General features: G+C 44.7%; 1 protein-coding gene across 1 annotated transcript; it reads left to right on the plus strand.

The window, feature by feature from the left end:
• Positions 1-13,982: 13,982 nt before the first annotated feature.
• On the plus strand, positions 13,983-16,612 carry LOC142249549 (uncharacterized). Its single transcript, XM_075321219.1, has 6 exons — positions 13,983-14,001; positions 14,091-14,165; positions 14,323-14,400; positions 14,508-14,724; positions 14,804-14,963; positions 15,090-16,612. The coding sequence occupies exons 1-6, from the start codon at positions 13,996-13,998 to the stop codon at positions 16,531-16,533; spliced, it is 1,980 nt and encodes a 659-aa protein (XP_075177334.1). The 5' UTR covers positions 13,983-13,995; the 3' UTR covers positions 16,534-16,612.
• The last annotated feature ends 3,518 nt before the right edge of the window (positions 16,613-20,130 follow it).

The raw sequence follows: 20,130 nt of genomic DNA on the forward strand, positions 1-20,130 counted from the left end.
ACCTCTCAGCTTTTGGCTTCTTTGACACTGGGTGTATGCACCGTGGCTTTAAAGATACTCACTGCCCATGATCAGAAGTCGTCCGCACTTCCGGTCATGTGCACTACTCAGAAGCTGGGTGTATGTGTCCCAGCTTTAGAGAGGAGTAGTGCGCATGACTGGAAGTGTGGTCGACCTCTGATCATGGGCAGTGAGCCTCTTTGAAGCCTTGGTGCATACACCCAGCATCAAAGGAGCCAAAAGCTGATGGGTACAAAGCCCCGTGCATGTACGGCTTTGTATCGCGCTCCTATGATGCTGGCTGCTGTATGTAGCACGCCCTTATCTCTTAGAGTGAAAGTACCTGTACAGGGACATCAGGGAGCGCAGGGTACATAATGCAAGGAAACAAGAAAGTTCAAAGTATATCAGGTCACCACTCCTAAAATGTCTGGCTGCCGGCCGTGCATGGAAAGTCCAGTCCGACTACTGGCTCGGCATGACGTGTTCAAAAAGATAGAAACATTTCCAGCACTCGTAATAGTAGACATCCAGAGTGGAGATTAAAACATCACATTTATTATGTGATTTAAAATAGAAAAATTATGAAAACAAGCAATGGACACAGTGTACGCTCTTCGAGCACGCAGACCAGTCATGAGTAAGAGCCTGTGTGCTCGAAACGCGTAGACTGTGTCCATTGCTTGTTTTGATCATTTTTCTATTTTAAATCACATAATAAGCACGCTGTTGTAATCTGGATTTCTACAATTAAGAGTGCTGGAATTGTTTTTTCTTTTTGAACTCTTCAGTTCAGGGTACAGCCTCAGGTCAGTGCAGGTGATGACCACACTCCCCTCTCCATGGCACCAGGGCCCTCCGTTGTATTGTGGCCCCTGTGTACCCTGTGTGTTGCAGCACTTGCCAGGGGTTCTCCTGGTATATGGCAAAATCCCGCTGGTCACTTCATGATAGTTTTTGCAGCCATGTATGCAGTGCTTCAAAGAAAATATAATTGGAAAAACGGGAACCATGTGTATCTGACGACAAGTTCCCCGGCTGCTCCCCACCGCCCCACTTCGCTAGACTGACAGGTCTCTTTCTATGCGTATGGTTACAGAGGGGCTTGTCGGTATAAGGGAGTAAGGCGGGAGAAGTCATTGGAGACCAGCTATCTGTGATGCATAGTCCCTGGCCAGCCTTGCAAAGTATATTTTCTCTGAAACATTGCAGTGTTTCAGATTAAACGTGCATTCCTGCAATAACACTGCCCATTTCTGGGACACTATGAAGCTCCTCAGCATTTGGGCAGCCAGGTGCCCACACACCATTCCTGCATAGGGCCTTCTACTCTCTCCATTTGCCTCTAATATGGATGAACAGGATAAAGCAGATCGAAAGATCTGAATATAGAACGCACTATTAAATAGGGTATAAGAGCGGAATGGATGATAGAATAATGTACACAGAATGTCTGGCGTATACACACATCACTGTATACATAGTTTGTGAAATCCTCCTCTGTAGCCTTCCTCCATATTACATTTATTCCTGCTAATTACATTTCTTTTGCTATGAACAGGTTAACATTCTGTTCCTCTTAACTCCCCCGCAACCGCTTTGTGCGCTATTATCTGACAGCTTGAGAAAAGCAACATTATACAGTATGGAACACTCATGAACAATGGTCCAGAAATCAGAATGCATTGCTATAGTGACAGAAGTCGACAATCAGCTAGACAAGGCGTCCAGATACTGACATCCAGTATACCGGGCAGACTATGTACCGCTAATGTACGGCGACAGCAGGAGAGCGCCAGCGTGATCATATCTTACAGAGGGTCTGATATTTTCACCTGGTGTATATGCCGCTGTTCTCCTGATTCTGGCAAGACATTTCTTTTGTGCCTACACCTCTCCATTGCTGAGATATGGCTCCCGCTTCCATGTATATAAATCTAGTCATCAACCTTACCTAAATAGGCGTGATCATTAGAGGGTAGATTCAGGGGAACAAAGGCATTTAAATCTGGTTAAAAAAAATTATGGTAAGAGTTAGGTCCTCATATTACAAGTCTGCAGTCACTATGTGTCACGATGTGTGACTGCAGATTTGTGAATCCTCACATCAGGCCCACTGTGCACTCTCAGGATTATCCGATGTCGGGTGACAATTGTGGCGCAGTTGTCTAATATAAAAAGCCGGGTTGTTCAAGAATCAGAGGAGCTGGTGTCAAGAGAAGACAGACGTGTGAGCAACAGAGCAGCCTTGTGGCCTCTACCACCATAGAAGCACTTGAGACAGATCTAAATACCTAGAGCCAGACTTCATCAGCCAAGCACCAAAGCTCAAATACTGAGAGCCAGACTTCATCAGTCAAGCATCGAAGCTTGAATGCCGAGAGCCAGACTCCATCATTCAATCACCGAAACCCAAATACAAAGAGCCGGACTTCATCAGTCAAGCACCAAATCTCAAATACTGAGAGCCAGACTTCATCAGTCAAGCACCGAAGTCTGAATACTGAGAGTCAGTCTTCATCAGTCAATCACCGAAACCCGAATACAAAGAGCCGGACTTCATCAGTCAAGCACCGAAGCTTGAATACTGAGAGCCAGACTTCATCAGTCAAGCACCGAAGCTTGAATGCCGAGAGCCAGACTCCATCATTCAATCACCGAAACCCAAATACAAAGAGCCGGACTTCATCAGTCAAGCACCAAATCTCAAATACTGAGAGCCAGACTTCATCAGTCAAGCACCGAAGCTTGAATACTGAGAGTCAGTCTTCATCAGTCAATCACCGAAACCCGAATACAAAGAGCCGGACTTCATCAGTCAAGCACCGAAGCTTGAATACTGAGAGCCAGACTCCATCATTCAATCACCGAAACCCGAATACAAAGAGCCGGACTTCATCAGTCAAGCACCAAATCTCAAATACTGAGAGCCAGACTTCATCAGTCAAGCACCGAAGCTTGAATGCCAAGAGCCAGACTCCATCATTCAATCACCGAAACCCGAATACAAAGAGCCGGACTTCATCAGTCAAGCACCAAATCTCAAATACTGAGAGCCAGACTTCATCAGTCAAGCACCGAAGTCTGAATACTGAGACTCAGTCTTCATCACTCAAGCATCAAAGCCTGAATACCAAGAGCCAGACTTCATCAGTCAAGCACCGAAGCTAGAATACCGAGAGCCAGACTTCATCAGTCAAGCACCAAAGCCCGAATACTGAGAGTTAGTCTTCATCAGGCAAGCACCAAAGCCTGAATACCAAGAGACAGACATCATCAGTCAAGCACCGAAGCCCAAATACCAAGAGCCAGACTTCATCAGTCAAGAACCAAAGCCCGAATACCGAGACCGAGTCTTTATCAGTCAAGCACCGAAGCCCAAATGTCGAGAGCCAGATTTCATCAGTCAATCACCAAAGCCTAAATACTGAGGGTAAGACTGTCAGTCAAGCACCGAAGCCTGAATACCAAGAGCCAGTCTTTATCAGTCAACCACCGAAGCCCAAATACCGAGAGTCAGTCTTCATCAGGAAAGCACCGAAGCCCAAATACTAAGAGCCGGACTTCATTGGTCAAGAACCGCAGACCGGATACCAAGACCCAGTCTTTATCAGTCAAGCACCAAAGGATGAATGCCGAGAACCAGGCTTCATCAGTCAATCACCAAAGCCTGAATACCGAGGGTCAGACTGTCAGTCAAGCACCGAAGCCCGAATACTGAGAGCCAGCCTTCATCAGTCAAACACCGAAGCCCAAATACTGAGAGCTAAACTTCATTGGTCAAGCACCGAAGCCTGATTACCAAGAGCCAGACTTCGCCGGTGCAGCACTAAAGAACAAACATACGGTGCTAACTGAAGTAAGTTACTAACGAGAATAGGACTTGCGCCATAACAAATTGTACCATTGCCCTCTTAGGCCTGGTGTGCTGATTTGCAGTATTATTCCTTTTTATACCAACTCATTCGGTTAGGGGGAAGTGGTGACCAGTTGGGGGTGAAGGCGCGGTTGGGTTAATGATAGGTCATACCTGTTAATTGAAGTATTTACTTGCTGCACATAAGATATCACAGTTATGTGTAGTATATCATGTATATGTTTAAACATGGACGTCAGTATGAGGCTTTAGAGGCTGTCAAGTTCAATTTAGGAGACCCCCAGAAAGTGTGTGCATTGAGGGTTGTATTCCATGTTTTACGGGTGTCTGAATGAGACCATAAGGTAAGAATCACACAAGCATGAATTCGCTCATACGGGAGAATCGGATCGATTATATTAATGATACTCCGATCAAACTCTGATCAGGATGTCACCTTAGTATGATCCAATTCTCTCACATGAGAAACTCAAAGCACAATGTCAGAGGATACAGGACAAAATATCTCCATCTTCTCCATTTTGTGAGTCAGCGGATGTCAGCCGAGGACGGTCTGATGATTTCCACGCACCCATAGACTTGAATAGGTGTGCGTCTTCCAATTTAGGCTGCCACTCATAGCATAATGCGCTTTTTTCTCATGCCGAATCAGCATGAGAAAAAATCATTGATCGGTACTGCCCCATAGTATAACATTGGTCCGAGGGCAATCTGCTAACACATTGTCCGAGTTATACGGTGGTGTGAGTGAACCCCTGGGTACCACCTATCCTTGAATTCCAGGACAGTCTGTAAAAGTAGGGTACTCTTTGACCTGTCCATAATATATAAAGTGTCCGTGACATACCAACAAGAGACAAAAAGCAGAGCGTAAAAAAAAAGCAATAAAATGCATGGAAAAAACGCATTCACAAAGGCATTGAAAAAATGCAAGCAACCTAATTTCATTAAAAGGAATCTGTCACCAGATTTTTGCCCCCCCATCTGAGAGCAGCATAATGTAGATACAGAGACCCTGATTCCAGTGATGTGTCACTTACTGAGCTGTTTGCCGTCATTTTGATAAAATCAATGTTTTCTCTACTGCAGATCTAGCAGTTATAGGCCATCTGTAATTGTTTTTTGGGCCAAAAACGTGCAGTTTTCTGGTTACCACAAAGATGCAGTGTGCGGACATAGCCATACAGAGCTCATGAATATGCTGGACTACCTGGCAGCACGCCGAGTAGTCCTGTAATGATAATCTGCTGCTGATTAAACTGTGATTTTATGAAAACTACAAGTAGCCCAGTAAGTGACACATTGCTGAAATCAGGGTCTCTATCTCTACGTTATGCTGCTCTCAGATTAACTGCAACATCAAAAACTCACAAAAAGCTTATCATGGGCACACAGCCTAACGCATCTTTTATGTGCAGAATTTGGCATGGAATGCATTTTAAAAACTATGTGTCAACAAATCCTTAGGGCTATTTTAACACTTCGTTTTTTGTTGTGTTTTGTTTAACACTTTTCTTGGCGTATGGTTCATTTTTCTGCTTCAAATGATTCAGGAGTCAAATTTGGATAATTTTTTCAAGCCAAAACGCCTAAAGAATTGACAACTTGATATGTTGCTTTTTCCTTGTAGAAAAAAACCCCATGTGCTCGCTCTATCGGCGTGGTTTAATATTGAGATTAATCAGAAGAATATTATTTTTATTTTTTTTGTAATAATTTTTGCGTCAGCATACTGTCATAGATGGCCCTGAGGAATAACATTTTATTGGCCTATGCTTAACTCCTTCATGACCAATGACCTGCTGTTACGTCATTGGTCATGTCTTCGCAGTTACATTGGGCTCCGGTGGTGAGCCCGCGGTAATCTCCGTACATGTCTGCTGATCTGATCAGCAGACATGTGAACTTGTTAACTCCTTACATCGCGCTGTCAGATACTGACGGTGCGGTTTAAAGTGCCGGTTCAGGGGTCGCAATGTTCCCCGCTGCCATCAGCGGCTCCAATCACGGAGCGCCAATGTGTTACCATGACAGCGCGGGGTCAGATGATGACCCCTAACACTGTCATGAGTCATTCTTGTGAGAGCCGACAAAGCGCCGGCACTCACAGGAGATCAGCATTTCTGAAGCATCACTCTGATCAGGAGAAGTGATCGGACTGTGCAGTAATAAAGTCCCCTAGACTAGTAAAATAAATAAAAAATTTAAAAAAAAAAAGTTTTAAAAAAATATGAAAAAAAAGGCCAAATCACTCCCATTTGAAAATAAAACAGTTTAAAATTAAAAAATTAAATAAATACATATTTGGTTCAGAAATGCCCAATCTATCAAAATATAGAATCAATTAACCTGAACGGTTCACGGCGTGTGAGAAACAAATAGAAAATTTTTGGGTTTTGGTCATCGTGACATTGCATTAAAATGCAATATCAAGCAATAAAAACAGCGCATGTACATAAAAATTATATAATTAAAAATGTCAGCTCAAGACACAAAAAATAAGCTGTCACTGAGCCCCAGATCCCGAAAAATGAGAACGCTACGGGTCTCCGCAATGGCGATAAAAGCAGAATTCTTTTTTTGGCACAAACTTCTCCAATTTTTTTTTTCACCACTTGGATAAATGTAAAAGTATAAATATTTGGTATCTACGAACTCGTACCCCACTGAGGCATCACACCGACATGTCAGTTTTACCAAATAGTGAATATGGTGAATAAAAAAAAAACATCGTCTAATTTCACTTTTTTCACAATTTCTCCACACTTGGAATTTTTTCCCCGTTTTCCAGTATACTGTATGGTAAAACTAATGGTGTCATTCAAAAGTACAACATTGCGCACACAATAAGCCCTCATAAGGCTATGCTGACGGGAAAATAAAAAAAATATGGTTCTTGGAAGAAGGGGAGGGAAAGAAACGAAAATGAAAAACAGAAACTGGCCCGGGGGTGGAGGGTGTAATATAGTTCATTAATAAGTGATTTATTGACTGATTGTTTCTCTGACATTTAGTGGTTGTCAGCGCACAGCAATGTGTATGTGTGTGCACTAAACTGTCTATGTTGCCGATAGGAACCAATCAGAATGCAGCTATTATTTTATCAGAGCAGCTTTTGAAATGAAAGCTTGGCTGTGATTGGTTGCTATGGGCGCCATGACAGTTTTCCTTTTGGACAGTCTTAATAATTGAGGCCTAGTGTCTTTTATAGGGGGCAGCACATTATTCTACAAAATAGCATAAATAAATAAGTGTAAATTATTACGTTTTAGTCAAAAGCCTAGACTATTGATCCAGGCATACGTCACTTTATCTGAATTTTTGTGCAGCCTCTGTTTGGCAATGGGATCTTGAAATAACTTGTTTTGCATTGACCTCCTGTGGGAATGAGATTTGTGGGATAATTAAATAAATTATTAATAAGGCAGAAACAAACCCTCCCCCGTCTTTCCCCTTCCCTGGGGCAAAGGGCCCCTGTGTTTCTACCTAGCAGCACCTACTATACAGAAATAGTGTGAAGGCAGCGAATATTATAATCAGGACTGTATATATAATTTATACTGTATATACCACATTTAATTTCCCTGAAATATTCTTTTTTACTATAAAGAAATTAGAGATGAAGAATATTAATGATTCCGGTTGCCATGGTGACGCAGACTTTCTCCCCCCACCGTGCCAATTCACTTTGCTGTCAAATTAGGTTAAGTATTCTCTTCTTGTGTTCTGTACGACGTGTCAATCACGATCACAGGAATTAATTCGTTTTTTTTTCTTGATAAAACGCCCATTTTCAAGACCTCCCGGTGATTCTTCATAATTGCGGCATCTGTCAGGCGTCAGCAATTCTTAAAAAAAAATAACTTTATTACCCGAAATGATAAATGCAGGAGCGTTCTGTTTATATGGAAGGAAACTGAAGGAAAATCGAATTTCTCCACAGCCCTGTATAATGCAGAGCAGACAGGAGAGCGTGGATCTGCTATGAAGTCTCTGGAGAGCCGTCGTAAGGCCACATAGAGAGGCCTCATTCACATGTCCGCGTAAAACACACACGTGTCTCACGGTCCGTGGTGAAGGTGTGTGCATGTGTCAGTGTGTGTTCTACGAGTGGCATCCGGATAGCACACAGACGGCATGAACATATACTATACTTACCTGTCTCCGATGCTGCTATTACTTCCAGGTCCGTAGTGAGTGCAGTGAATATGCATGAGCATAATGAGCGGCCCAGAAGCAACAGCAGAGGCAGAGACAGCAGCGCTGGAGACAGGTAAGTATAAAAATTCTTTATTTTTATGTAACCTGTGTTTTCTCCAGTACATGTCACACTGATGTCACACGGATCACATCAGCGTGCGGTCCATGTGACACCCATGCTGACAGAGAAAAACAGACATGTCGCCGTGTGGAGCACACAGACAAGCGGGTCATGTCAAAACACGGATGCGTGTGCGCAAACCCATTGAATTTAATATCCATTTCTCCGGTACGTGTGAAAACGGACGTCACGCGTACCATAAACAAAGACGTGTGAAGGAGGCCTTAGGCTATGTTCACATATTCTGTAGTCATCCATTAGAACAGATCCGTTGGGAAACTGATTTCAGCCACATCCATTTGTTTTAACATGGGAGTCTATGGACAACGGATCCTTGAATGAACTGCTATTTAGCCATCCATTGTACTACTATTTGTAACGGATCCATTGTTTTCTTAATGGATCCATTACAAATGGACGATAGATAGCAATCCGCTAACGGATCCGTTGTAAATAGACTCCACATGTTAAAAACGGATCTGGCCGACATCCGTTATTTAACACGAAACAAAAAAGTTGTCTTTGCATAACTTTTTGCAAACAGATCTCTTATGGATCTGTGATAATGGATCACTACAGGACATGTGAACCGAGCTTTACATAGCTCCATAGGTTGAAAAAAAGACTTAAGGGTGCTTTACACGCTGCGACATCGCTAGTGATAGCACCCGCCCCCGTCGTATGTGCGACATTTGGTGATCGCTGCCGTAGCAAACATTATTGCTACAGCAGCGTCACATGCACATACCTTGTCAGCGACATCGCTGTGACCGCCGAACAATCCCTCTTTCAAGGGGGAGGTGCGTTCGGCGTCACCACGACGTCACTATGCGGCCGTCCAATAGAAGCGGAGGGGCGGAGATGAGTGGGCGGAACATCCCGCCCACCTCCTTCCTTCCGCATTGCCGGTGGACGCAGGTAAGGTGAGGTTCCTCGTTCCTGCGGCTTCACACACAGCGATGTATGCTGCCGCAGGAACGACGAACAACATCGTACCTGCAGCAGCAATGATATTAAGGAAAGGAGCGACGTGTCAACGATCACCGTTTTTGGACGATTTTGCGATCATTGATCGTCGCTCCTTGGTGTCACACGCTGCGATGTCGCTACCGGCGCTGGATGTGCGTCACTAACGACGTGACCCCGACGATATATCGGTAGCGATGTCGCAACGTGTAAAGCACCCTTTATATCCATCAAGTTCAGCCTTTCTTCATCATTACACATTCTATGTCACTAAATGATCTATAACCACAGATGCCATTTTTGCTGAGGAAAGCATTCAGTCGTTTTTTTAAAGCTGTTACTTGCAGTAGGACATTCCACAGTCTGACTGCTTTAACAGTAAAGAACCCTTTCCTATTTAGCTGCTTGAATCTCCTTTCTTCCACCTGTAATGAATCCACCCTGGTCCTTAGTATGGTCTTTGGAAGGAATGTCATGTGTCAGTCCTTTGTATTGACTGCACATGTATTTATACATATAAATTATATCTCCTCTGAGATGACTTGTTCAACCACTCATCATATGGGAGGACTTCCACCCCTTGTAATAATCTAATTGCCGTCTTTGAACTGACTCTAACTTCCAAATGACCAGTTTAAAATGTGGAGCTCAAAACTGGATCCCATATTCCAGATGTGGCCTTACAAGTGATTTATAGAGGGGTAACAATATGTTGGGATCACAGGATCTAATCTTTCTTTTTATACACCCTAAATTCTTGTTTGCTTTAGCAGCTGCTGCCTGACATTGAGTGCTGCTGCTCTCCTTACCAGTTGGGGGAATGTGTTCCTGCTGAAGCCATTGCCCTCACCCCTACCCCTGGAACATGATTGCGAGGTGACAATGGGTTCATAGGAGAAAAGTTATTGTACAATACACTGCAATACTGTCGCATTGCAATGTATCGTACAAGTAATCAAGTAATTGCAGGTTCAAGTCACCTAAGGAGACCAGTCCAAAATAATAATAAAATTTATATAGCGTATTTTTCTTTTTATAAGAATCACTGGATTATAGGACGCACCCCAAATTTAGGGGTGGAAAGAAGAAAAAATAATTTTTAATATTACAATGAGGGTCCGTCTTAATTCTAGTGTGTCTTATAAATATCTCACCAAGGGGGAGCGACGGTAGTGGAGCGGCTCAGGAAGGTCACAGGAGGAAGGGTCAGCGATGGACTGGGAGGATGGGGTGTCGTGGCTCAGGAGGGCCAGTGGATGGAGGGTCAGCGATACTGCAGGCTCGAGGGTGCTGCAGCTGCAGGCGTCATTGATCTGCCGGTGCACTGCGAGCTCCATCGAATCGCTGCGGTAGACAAAATTGACTTCAAGAAAATGGCCGCAGAGGCAATGGGTGCACAGGTAGGACTGCGTGGCCATTTTCTTGAAGTCCATTGTGTTGATCTTCGCACGCGCCACCTTCGCAGCCATTTTCTTGAAGTCAATCTCAGCAATAGGGGGCGATTCAGTGGAGCCCACAATCCGCTGAAAGATCAATGGCACCTGCCGCATCGCTGACCCTCCATCCTGTGACCCTCTTGAGCCGCTCTAGTGTAGTGTCACCCACTCCTCCGAGCCCTCAGTATCGACGACCCTGCCGCCACCACCGCCGCTCTAGTAAGCCATATCCGGATTATAAAACGCACCCCCATTTTATCCCCCTTCCCCCTCCCCACCATCCCACCCCCCGTTTTGAGGGAAAAAAGTGCATGTTATAATCTGGAAATATATTAAAGTTCATAATAACATATTTGGAATCACCTTTTGTGTCACTTTCCAAACTAATAAAATATAATGAAAATATCATTAAATATCATTGTATTTCTCTAACATAATGAAGGTCAAAAAGAAGAAAAAAATCAAATGAAGAATGAAGAATGACCTGTGGTGCTCTCCATGAAACCCTCGAGTGATCCTGCAGGTCACAAACTGCCTAAGACCAACCGGAGTGGCACCGATAGAAGGTGAACGTGCCAGAGGGTGAGTATGAGACCGTAGGCAGGGACCTTAGATGTAAAGCCCCACTCCAGCAGCGGACAAAACCCAACAGACTGGGGTGCGGTGCGTTACAGGGCTCAGTTTTCTGCGCTCATGAATGTGCACCTGGTGCCTAAATGCATATATTGTATGTAGAAATATTTGCTATGATGTGACTCCTGGACCCAGATTATTACAGATCAATATTATATTATTATTATAATATTATAAGTATTACTTACTAGATTCCCAAACTCCCAAACTACATCCATCTGACAAACATAGAGTGTAGCAACTATGTAAAAATCAGAGCTTAATGAGTTTTTGCACAACTATTAAGGGTACTTTCACACTTGCGTTGTTTCTCTTTTGGCGCCATCCGCCCTTTTGGAAAACAGCGGAATCCGTTAACGGATTCCGCTGTTTCCCATAGACTTCAATGGATGACGGATGGTGCCAAAAGTACCTGCGTTGCTTCCGCTGGGCGAAGCTCCGTTGCTTCCGCCGAGCGGAAGCAACGCTGATTGTCACGTTAATTGCTTGCGTCAAAATGACGCCGAGCAGCGGATTCCGTTGGATCCGCTATAAATTAGAATGGGTCCCTATGTTAGCGGATTCCGTTGTAAATTGCTTTACAACGGAATCCGCTGCAGGATTCCGCTATTTTTAACTGCGCATGCCCAGAATGCAACAAATCTTGTTGTCCATGCCCCTTATCTCCAAAGGTATATAAATGCTGTAATTTAAAGCAGCAAACAATGCCTTCTGACCTGCTGACAAGCCTTGAATCCCTGAAAAGAAGAAGATAGAAGCTGAAGAAAGAACCAAGAAGCTGGAGCTGGAGAATCTTGGAGGAAATTCCTTGGTGAGTCTCATCGCCCCATTGTGCCCATATTTTTTTTTTTTTTTTTTTTTTTGTTTTTTTCCTTTTTCTATTTTTAAATCTTAAATAAAGAGCTATAATGCTCCTTTTTATGATTTATAATTTCCAAAAAATCGAAACCAAAAAAATATGTAATAAAAATGTACTTCAATTTGGTTTTCTTGTTTTATTTTGCGCCTTTAGCTAATAATTTTTATTTTTATAATTTGGTAAGAAATGGTTGGTTCAATTTGTTGTGTTTTGTAGGGTGGGTGGTGTTTGGTCATGGGAGGTGAGGGCTATTGTTTGGTTGTGGGAGGTGGGGGCTATTGTTTGGTTATGGGAGGTGGGGGCTATTATTTGGCAATGGGAGGTGGGTTAGGTTGGGGGCTGTTTGTTCATGGTTGCTGTTTGGTCATGGGAGGTGGGGGAGGGTGGGGCCTGTTTGGTCATGGGAGGTGGGGTAAGGTGTGGTAGTAATTTTTTTTTTTTTCTCCAATAGATCTAACTCCCAGCAGCAAGCCAGCACCTCGCAGCGGCAGCAAGCCAGCACCTCGCAGCGGCAGCAAGCCAGCACCTCGCAGCGGCAGCAAGCCAGGCAGACGCCCAACTTCATTACTTATGTAAGTATATGTTCATCCCAACTGAACAGGTGAGTGTTCCAAAGCTGTTTAATTTTTTAATGTGTATTTTTTTTTCTCCAATAGATCTGACTACCAGCGGCAGCAAGCCAGCACCTCGCAGCGGCAGCAAGCCAGCACCTCGCAGCGGCAGCAAGCCAGCACCTCGCAGCGGCAGCAAGCCAGCACCTCGCAGCGGCAGCAAGCCAGCACCTCGCAGCGGCAGCAAGCCAGCACCTCGCAGCGGCAGCAAGCCAGGCAGACGCCCAACTTCATTACTTATGTAAGTATATGTTCATCCCAACTGAACAGGTGAGTGTTCCAAAGCTGTTTAATTTTTTAATGTGTATTTTTTTTTCTCCAATAGATCTGACTACCAGCGGCAGCAAGCCAGCACCTCGCAGCGGCAGCAAGCCAGCACCTCGCAGCGGCAGCAAGCCAGCACCTCGCAGCGGCAGCAAGCCAGCACCTCGCAGCGGCAGCAAGCCAGCACCTCGCAGCGGCAGCAAGCCAGGCAGACGCCCAACTTCATTACTTATGTAAGTATATGTTCATCCCAACTGAACAGGTGAGTGTTCCAAAGCTGTTTAATTTTTTAATGTGTATTTTTTTTTTCTCCAATAGATCTGACTACCAGCGGCAGCAAGCCAGCACCTCGCAGCGGCAGCAAGCCAGCACCTCGCAGTGGCAGCAAGCCAGCACCTCGCAGCGGCAGCAAGCCAGCACCTCGCAGCGGCAGCAAGCCAGCACCTCGCAGCGGCAGCAAGCCAGCACCTCGCAGCGGCAGCAAGCCAGCACCTCGCAGCGGCAGCAAGCCAAGCAGACGCCCAACTTCATTACTTATGTAAGTATATGTTCATCCCAACTGAACAGGTGAGTGTTCCAAAGCTGTTTAATTTTTTAATGTGTATTTTTTTTTCTCCAATAGATCTGACTACCAGCGGCAGCAAGCCAGCACCTCGCAGCGGCAGCAAGCCAGCACCTCGCAGCGGCAGCAAGCCAGCACCTCGCAGCGGCAGCAAGCCAGCACCTCGCAGCGGCAGCAAGCCAGCACCTCGCAGCGGCAGCAAGCCAGGCAGACGCCCAACTTCATTACTTATGTAAGTATATGTTCATCCCAACTGAACAGGTGAGTGTTCCAAAGCTGTTTAATTTTTTAATGTGTATTTTTTTTTCTCCAATAGATCTGACTACCAGCGGCAGCAAGCCAGCACCTCGCAGCGGCAGCAAGCCAGCACCTCGCAGCGGCAGCAAGCCAGCACCTCGCAGCGGCAGCAAGCCAGGCAGCAGCAAGAATGTCTTCTGAGGACAGCCCCCCAGAGAGACATCAGCGAATGGAGGTGAAATGTTCAAGTAAATTATTTTTTTTTTATTTAGGAATATGTTGAATTAATCAACTAGTACTAACAGTTTTTTATGTTGGATATAGGAGGAAGCTGCAGCCGAAGCGGGGGCGCCAGAAGCAGGACAGGGTGGAGAAAATAGTGGAGAAGGCTCGCAGGATGTAAGTGTATCCACAACAATGACATCATGACCATTACACCAGACACGCAGGACCAATTTACACAACAAAACTTAAAAGTTGCTATCATTACCATATCATGCCACATATTTAAAAGTAGAACTACACATATCAGTAATGTATTTTTTCATTTTTTCAGGTTGCACTGCCTGTCCGTCATAGAGTTCCTCCCAGGGGCTCCCGGGGTCGTCGAGGGCGCGGCGGTGGTCGACGGCATGTAAGTATTTTTTCTAGAACATATTTGGTTCCATTAAATTTTTCAAATGCATTATACCTAAAATACAGATTTTTAATTTTTTTTTTTTTTTTTTTTCCTTGCCACAGGTTTCACAACGGCAGCAGGACGAGGAATCTGATGGGGGGGGGCGCGGTATAGACGTGGAACTCCTCATCAACCTCGTCCATGAACGGCAGCCGTTGTGGGACATGCAAGACCACCGCCATGCTGATTCTGTCATCACCCGACGGCTCTGGGAAGAGGTTGCCTCCGAAGTCGAAGATGGATGGGAGAATCTCAATGAAAGGGCAAAATCAAAAACAGGTAAGTAATCTACTTCAAAAATCAATGTTCTCAAATTCCCTATTCAAAGGCTAACCTTGTGCTTCTATTTTATTTTCAGTGCGTCGTCTGATAATACGGTGGCGGTCACTACGTGATCGCTTCAGGAGGGACTACAACTTGGAAATGGAGGCTCCAAGTGGATCGGCAGGACGCAAGGGCTCCCAGTACCGATATGCCAGAGCCCTTGCGTTCCTTAGAAGCACTATGCTGCCAAGACGGTAAGGAAACGATTTGTTTTTTGGAATGTTTTTAATTGTCTATAATTTTTTCTCAAACAGCATGTTATTGAAAATTTCATGAACAAATTTTAATTGTTTTTTTCCTTTTTGTTTTCATTCACACAGAACATTCACGAACACATTGGAGCCTGCATCCGGCCAACACCCTCCTGGAGCGATCCCACAAGTGACCGTTACCGGTGACCCCTCCAACATGTCTGGTGATACCTCTTCTGCTCTCTCCCTCCCTTCCACCTCTACCTCTGCTCCCTCCGTCCCGTCCACCTCTACCTCTGATCCCTCCGTCCCGTCCACCTCTTCCTCTGATCCCTCACAATCTACCCTCCCATCTTTCCCATCTTACCCACCCTGCCCATCAGCATACTGGCAGACCTCATTACATGAGGCTGGTCAGCGAGTAGGTGTTCCCTTATCCCACCCCTCTGACGCTCCCGACACTAGAACCGTGTTAGGTTCTGGGCGACAGCGACAGAGGGGACAGGATCGGGGCAGCGCCGAATTCTTACATCTGAATGCATCCATCCATAGTTTTATTAAAGTATTATCTGACCAAATTCTTGCTGGCTTCAACCTGATAAACCATAGTTTACAGGAGTTGACCAGCAAGATGGATCAGGTGCTTTCAGCTGTAAGACAAACACCTAGCCAGCATTATTTTCATTCAGTAATTGGTCAGCTGGAAAACCTACCGTCTGAACAGCAAATACATGTAATGAGGGCTTTCCAGAATGCTATTATGCTACTGAATCCACTACCCCCTAACACCACTGCCCCTCCTCAGCACCCTGCCCCTCCTCAGCCCCCTGCCCCTCCTCAGCCCCCTGCCCCTCCGCAGCCCCCTGCCCCAATGCAGCCCCCTGCCCCAATGCAGCCCCCTGCCCCTCCGCAGCCCCCTGCCCATTACCAGCACCCTGCCCATTACCAGCCCCCTCAACATTATTACCACTCTTCACTACCCACCCAGCACACAATCACTTCCCAGCATAATTACCCTGTACAAACATCCCTTCATTCCCTGTCTCCACATGTCATGCCTGTCACAAGTCCATGTCCTTCATCACTGTCTTCTACAACTACACTCCATTCCCCATACCATCATTCTCATTCTTCACCACTCTTAATCCAAACCCAACCATCTTTTTCAATTCCCACCGATACACCTTCCGCACAACACCCATCTCCCAGCCCTCAGTCATCTCCAAGCCCTCACCCATCTTTTGCAATGCCCACCTATACACCTTCCATACATCATCCATCTCCCAGCCCTCAGTCATCTCCAAGCCCTCAGCCATCTTTTGCAATGCCCACCTATACACCTTCCATACATCACCCATCTCCCAGCCCACAGCAATCTCCCAGCCCTCAGCCATCTCCTGTTGCTACACAATTTTTTCCACCAACTTCCATTTCTTTTTCAACACCCTCACCTTCTTCAAATGTCCAACCTTCTCCCTCCCCATCCTCTCTAAATACACCGCATGTTGAAGGGGTCAGTCCTGCGAGCAACACCAGCGATATCTCCACCCCACATAAATACTTAAATTTATAACTTTACAAATTTTTCTACTTTAAGAAATAAACAAACAATGGAATGTGTATTCAATAAAAATCTGTTTTTATTTAACTTATATATTGTCTGTTGGTTTTTAATAAAATAAGACATTTTGATACAATTAATAAACACAACAGGTGGTTTGCATTACATAACTGAAGCAAAAAAAAAGGGTTACAAAATACAATATTGCAATAATAAAATCTCTGTTAAGTATACACATTAAACAGGGACAAAAAAAAAATCAAATCATTCGGTCCTGCCACTCCAGTCGCCCTGCGTCAGTAACAAAATATGCAGCAAATTGGTCGCGGATTGCTAGGACTTCCCTACCGCTGCGGAAGGTAATGTTGCTGAAGTCTTGCAGATTACAATCTGACAGTTCCTCTTCTACAGGGGTAACTCCATTGCTTAAAAGATAGTTATGCAAGACAATGCATGCTTTAATGATGTCATCCACGGTGTCAACTTTTACATTGATGGCAGTGGTTAGAACTCTCCACTTTGCGGTAAGGATGCCAAACGCGCACTCAACCATACGCCGTGCGCGACTCAAACGATAATTAAATATTTTTTGTTCGTATGTCAACCCACGACTTGAATAAGGTTTGAGTAGGTGTGTGTGCAGTTGGAATGCCTCGTCAGCAAGGATGACAAAAGGCAGTGGTGGACCAGACGTTTGGGGAAGTGGGCTTGGTGGTGGGAAGCTGAATCTGTCTCCATAAAGATTACGGCCCATGATAGAGGTTTTAAAAATCTGTGAGTCATTGCTTCTTCCATAGGCTCCTATGTCCACTGCCAGGAATTTATAACTTGCATTGGCAATAGCCATCAGGACTACGGAAAAGTATTTTTTATAATTAAAGTGTTCGGATCCAGTGTTTGCTGGCTTCACTATCCGCACATGCTTGCCGTCCACCGCTCCGCAGCAATTGGGGAAGTCACATATTTCATAAAAATGTGCTGCTGTGGACATCCAGAGTTCTTGCGTAGGTTGAGGAATGTATTCTGCATTTAATGAATTCCATAATGCACTGCAAGTGCTGCTTACGATGCCGCTAATAGTAGAGATTCCTACCCGGAACTGATAATGCAGTGAAGAGTAAGACTCCCCAGTAGCCAAAAATCTGAAAAATTAGAAAAAAAAAACATTAGTTAACAGTCACAAAAAAACAACCATTACATCAGATGATGTAAAGCACAAAAAATGAATGTTGTGCTACCCATCACATGACGGGTAGCATAATACATTTTTTGGCCTTAACATCACATGACGGGTAGCACAATACGTTTTATGGGCTTAACATCACATGACAGGTAGTACAATACATTTTTTGGCCTTACCTGAGAGTGATCATGAGACGCTCTGCAGGAGTTATTGCCAGCCGGCAAAAGGTGTCGTGGCGACAAATGAGAGGTTCCACACGCTCCACCAAGGTGTCAAACATTGCCGCTGACATTCGAACGTATCGGAAAAAATGGTCTGGATGGCTCCTTAGCTCTAAATAAAGGGTTGTAAAAACTCCATGGGCAAGACGGACATCGTTGATGGGGTGGACCCAGAAGCGGCGTCGACGACGCTTCCTACGTTGCCGCTCCTTTTCAGCAATGTAAAATGCCAAAACATTTGCTTGATAAGAATAATCAAGGTACGCTTGGACGATTCTCCCATTAATAACATCCATCTCTCTTCTCTTTGACAGCCTCTACAGATGGCTGGTCGGAACACATCTATATATATATGTCTCAAAAATGCACTCCCATTGGGCTGTCCCAAGAGAAAAAAAAAAAAAAAAAAAAAAAACGGATCCGACGGATTCCGTTTAACGGACGCACAACGGACTTAACGGCAGCAACGGATCCGTTATTTCACTGGAATCCGCTAACGGATTCCAGTGGAATAACGGATCCGTTGCTTCAATTGACATCTCAAAAAAAACGGATCCGTTAAAAAAACGCAGCAACGGAACAAGCGGATTTAACACAACGCAAGTGTGAAAGTAGCCTAACACATACGCTAAGTCCCACTGAAGAAAGTGCATGCAAAAAAAAGCTCATCAATAAAATTGGTTTTGATGAATGGCTCCTACATTTTCCTTTTCAGCGTTAATTCTAAGGTTAATAAGGCCAGATAATAATTCACATATCACATCCTGGAGCATAAATCAGTTACAAACTTCTTTGCATCGTCTCACATAGTCACAATCAGCATTTTAGATATGAGAGAATGAGCCCTAATGGAGGCGCTGAACCCCCGCAAGATGCACACTACGAAGTGATGAATCCCATCTCTGTAGTCACACCGCCTGAAACGCTCCAATGTTACACAATGGAAATCTACGCTTATACTGGTGAATTCTAACTTTTTACTGTGTTTTGCACGGTTTCATACAATTATATTTCACAGCAATCCATCATTCAGGTGACCTTTTTTTTATCCCAGCGCTGTCCATGTGCCAAATGGATAGTACATGGTTCAATACAAGTTAATTGGAACCTGTCAGGTCCAATATGCACTTATAACCACGAGCAGTTCTGTGCATATTCCTAATGCCTGTCTAACCGTCCCTGTATACACTAGCATAGATAAAGAGATCTTTTATTTCTAAAGATCCTTTATGATATGCTAATGAGCGCAGGGACTAGTCGCAAGAGTGTTAGTTCCTGCGCTCATTCCACCCTCTCAGCATGGTAGCATGCTCACTGCCAGCGTCATCACCAGCGGTAACGCTCATACCTGTCCCTTGCTGCAACCTCAGACATCGGGCATTGCGCATGATCAGGTCACCGCACTTGCGGTCATGTGCACTATGAGTTACAGGGACTTCTGATCATGCACACTGCCCAGCGTCTGAGGTTGCAGCAACGGACAGGTACGCACGTCACCACTGGTGATGATGCTGGCAGTGGGCATTGAATAGCATGTTAGCATGCCCCTGTGGGTGTGCTAACATGCTAAGAGGGCAGAATGAGAGCAGGAACTAACACTCTTGTGACTAGTCCCTGACATCATTAGCATATCATAAAGGATCTTTAGAATAACTTTTTCTAAAGATTCTTTTATCTATGCTACTATAGGCTGGTACTGCTAGGAAGGGTCTGGGTGCATATTGCTCGTGACAGGTTCCCTTTAAAGGAAAAATCTTTCAGCAGGTTTTGCTATGTACTCCCAGAGCAGCAGGATGTATGGGGCAGAAACCCTGATTCTAGCGATATATCACTTACTGGGCTGTGTTTTGCTGTTTCAATAAAATCAGTTTTATCAGCAAAAGATTATGTCATGAGTATCTCCCATCATTAGGAGACTTGTAACAGCTCTGGGATCTGAGCTTCCTATGAACTTGTGAGACTCTGGATTTTAAATGTGATTGCTTTCTTTTGGTGCAGCAAGGGTTAATGACATTTCCATGCTAGTAACGCCTGGTTAATTTATATCAGCTGCAGCCAGTTTGTGACCACTCCCCCTTCGTTTAAATAGTCACAAGATCCATCACCTGATGCTGGTAATAGATTCATTCTATTCTGACCACCTTGGAGAGAAGAAGTCTCTAGTGGCTGCTGGAGATCAGCTGTTGGAACCGTGTAATCTGCAGC

Source organism: Anomaloglossus baeobatrachus, chromosome 8 (genome assembly GCF_048569485.1).
Source record: "Anomaloglossus baeobatrachus isolate aAnoBae1 chromosome 8, aAnoBae1.hap1, whole genome shotgun sequence".
Taxonomy (NCBI): Eukaryota; Metazoa; Chordata; class Amphibia; order Anura; family Aromobatidae; genus Anomaloglossus; species Anomaloglossus baeobatrachus.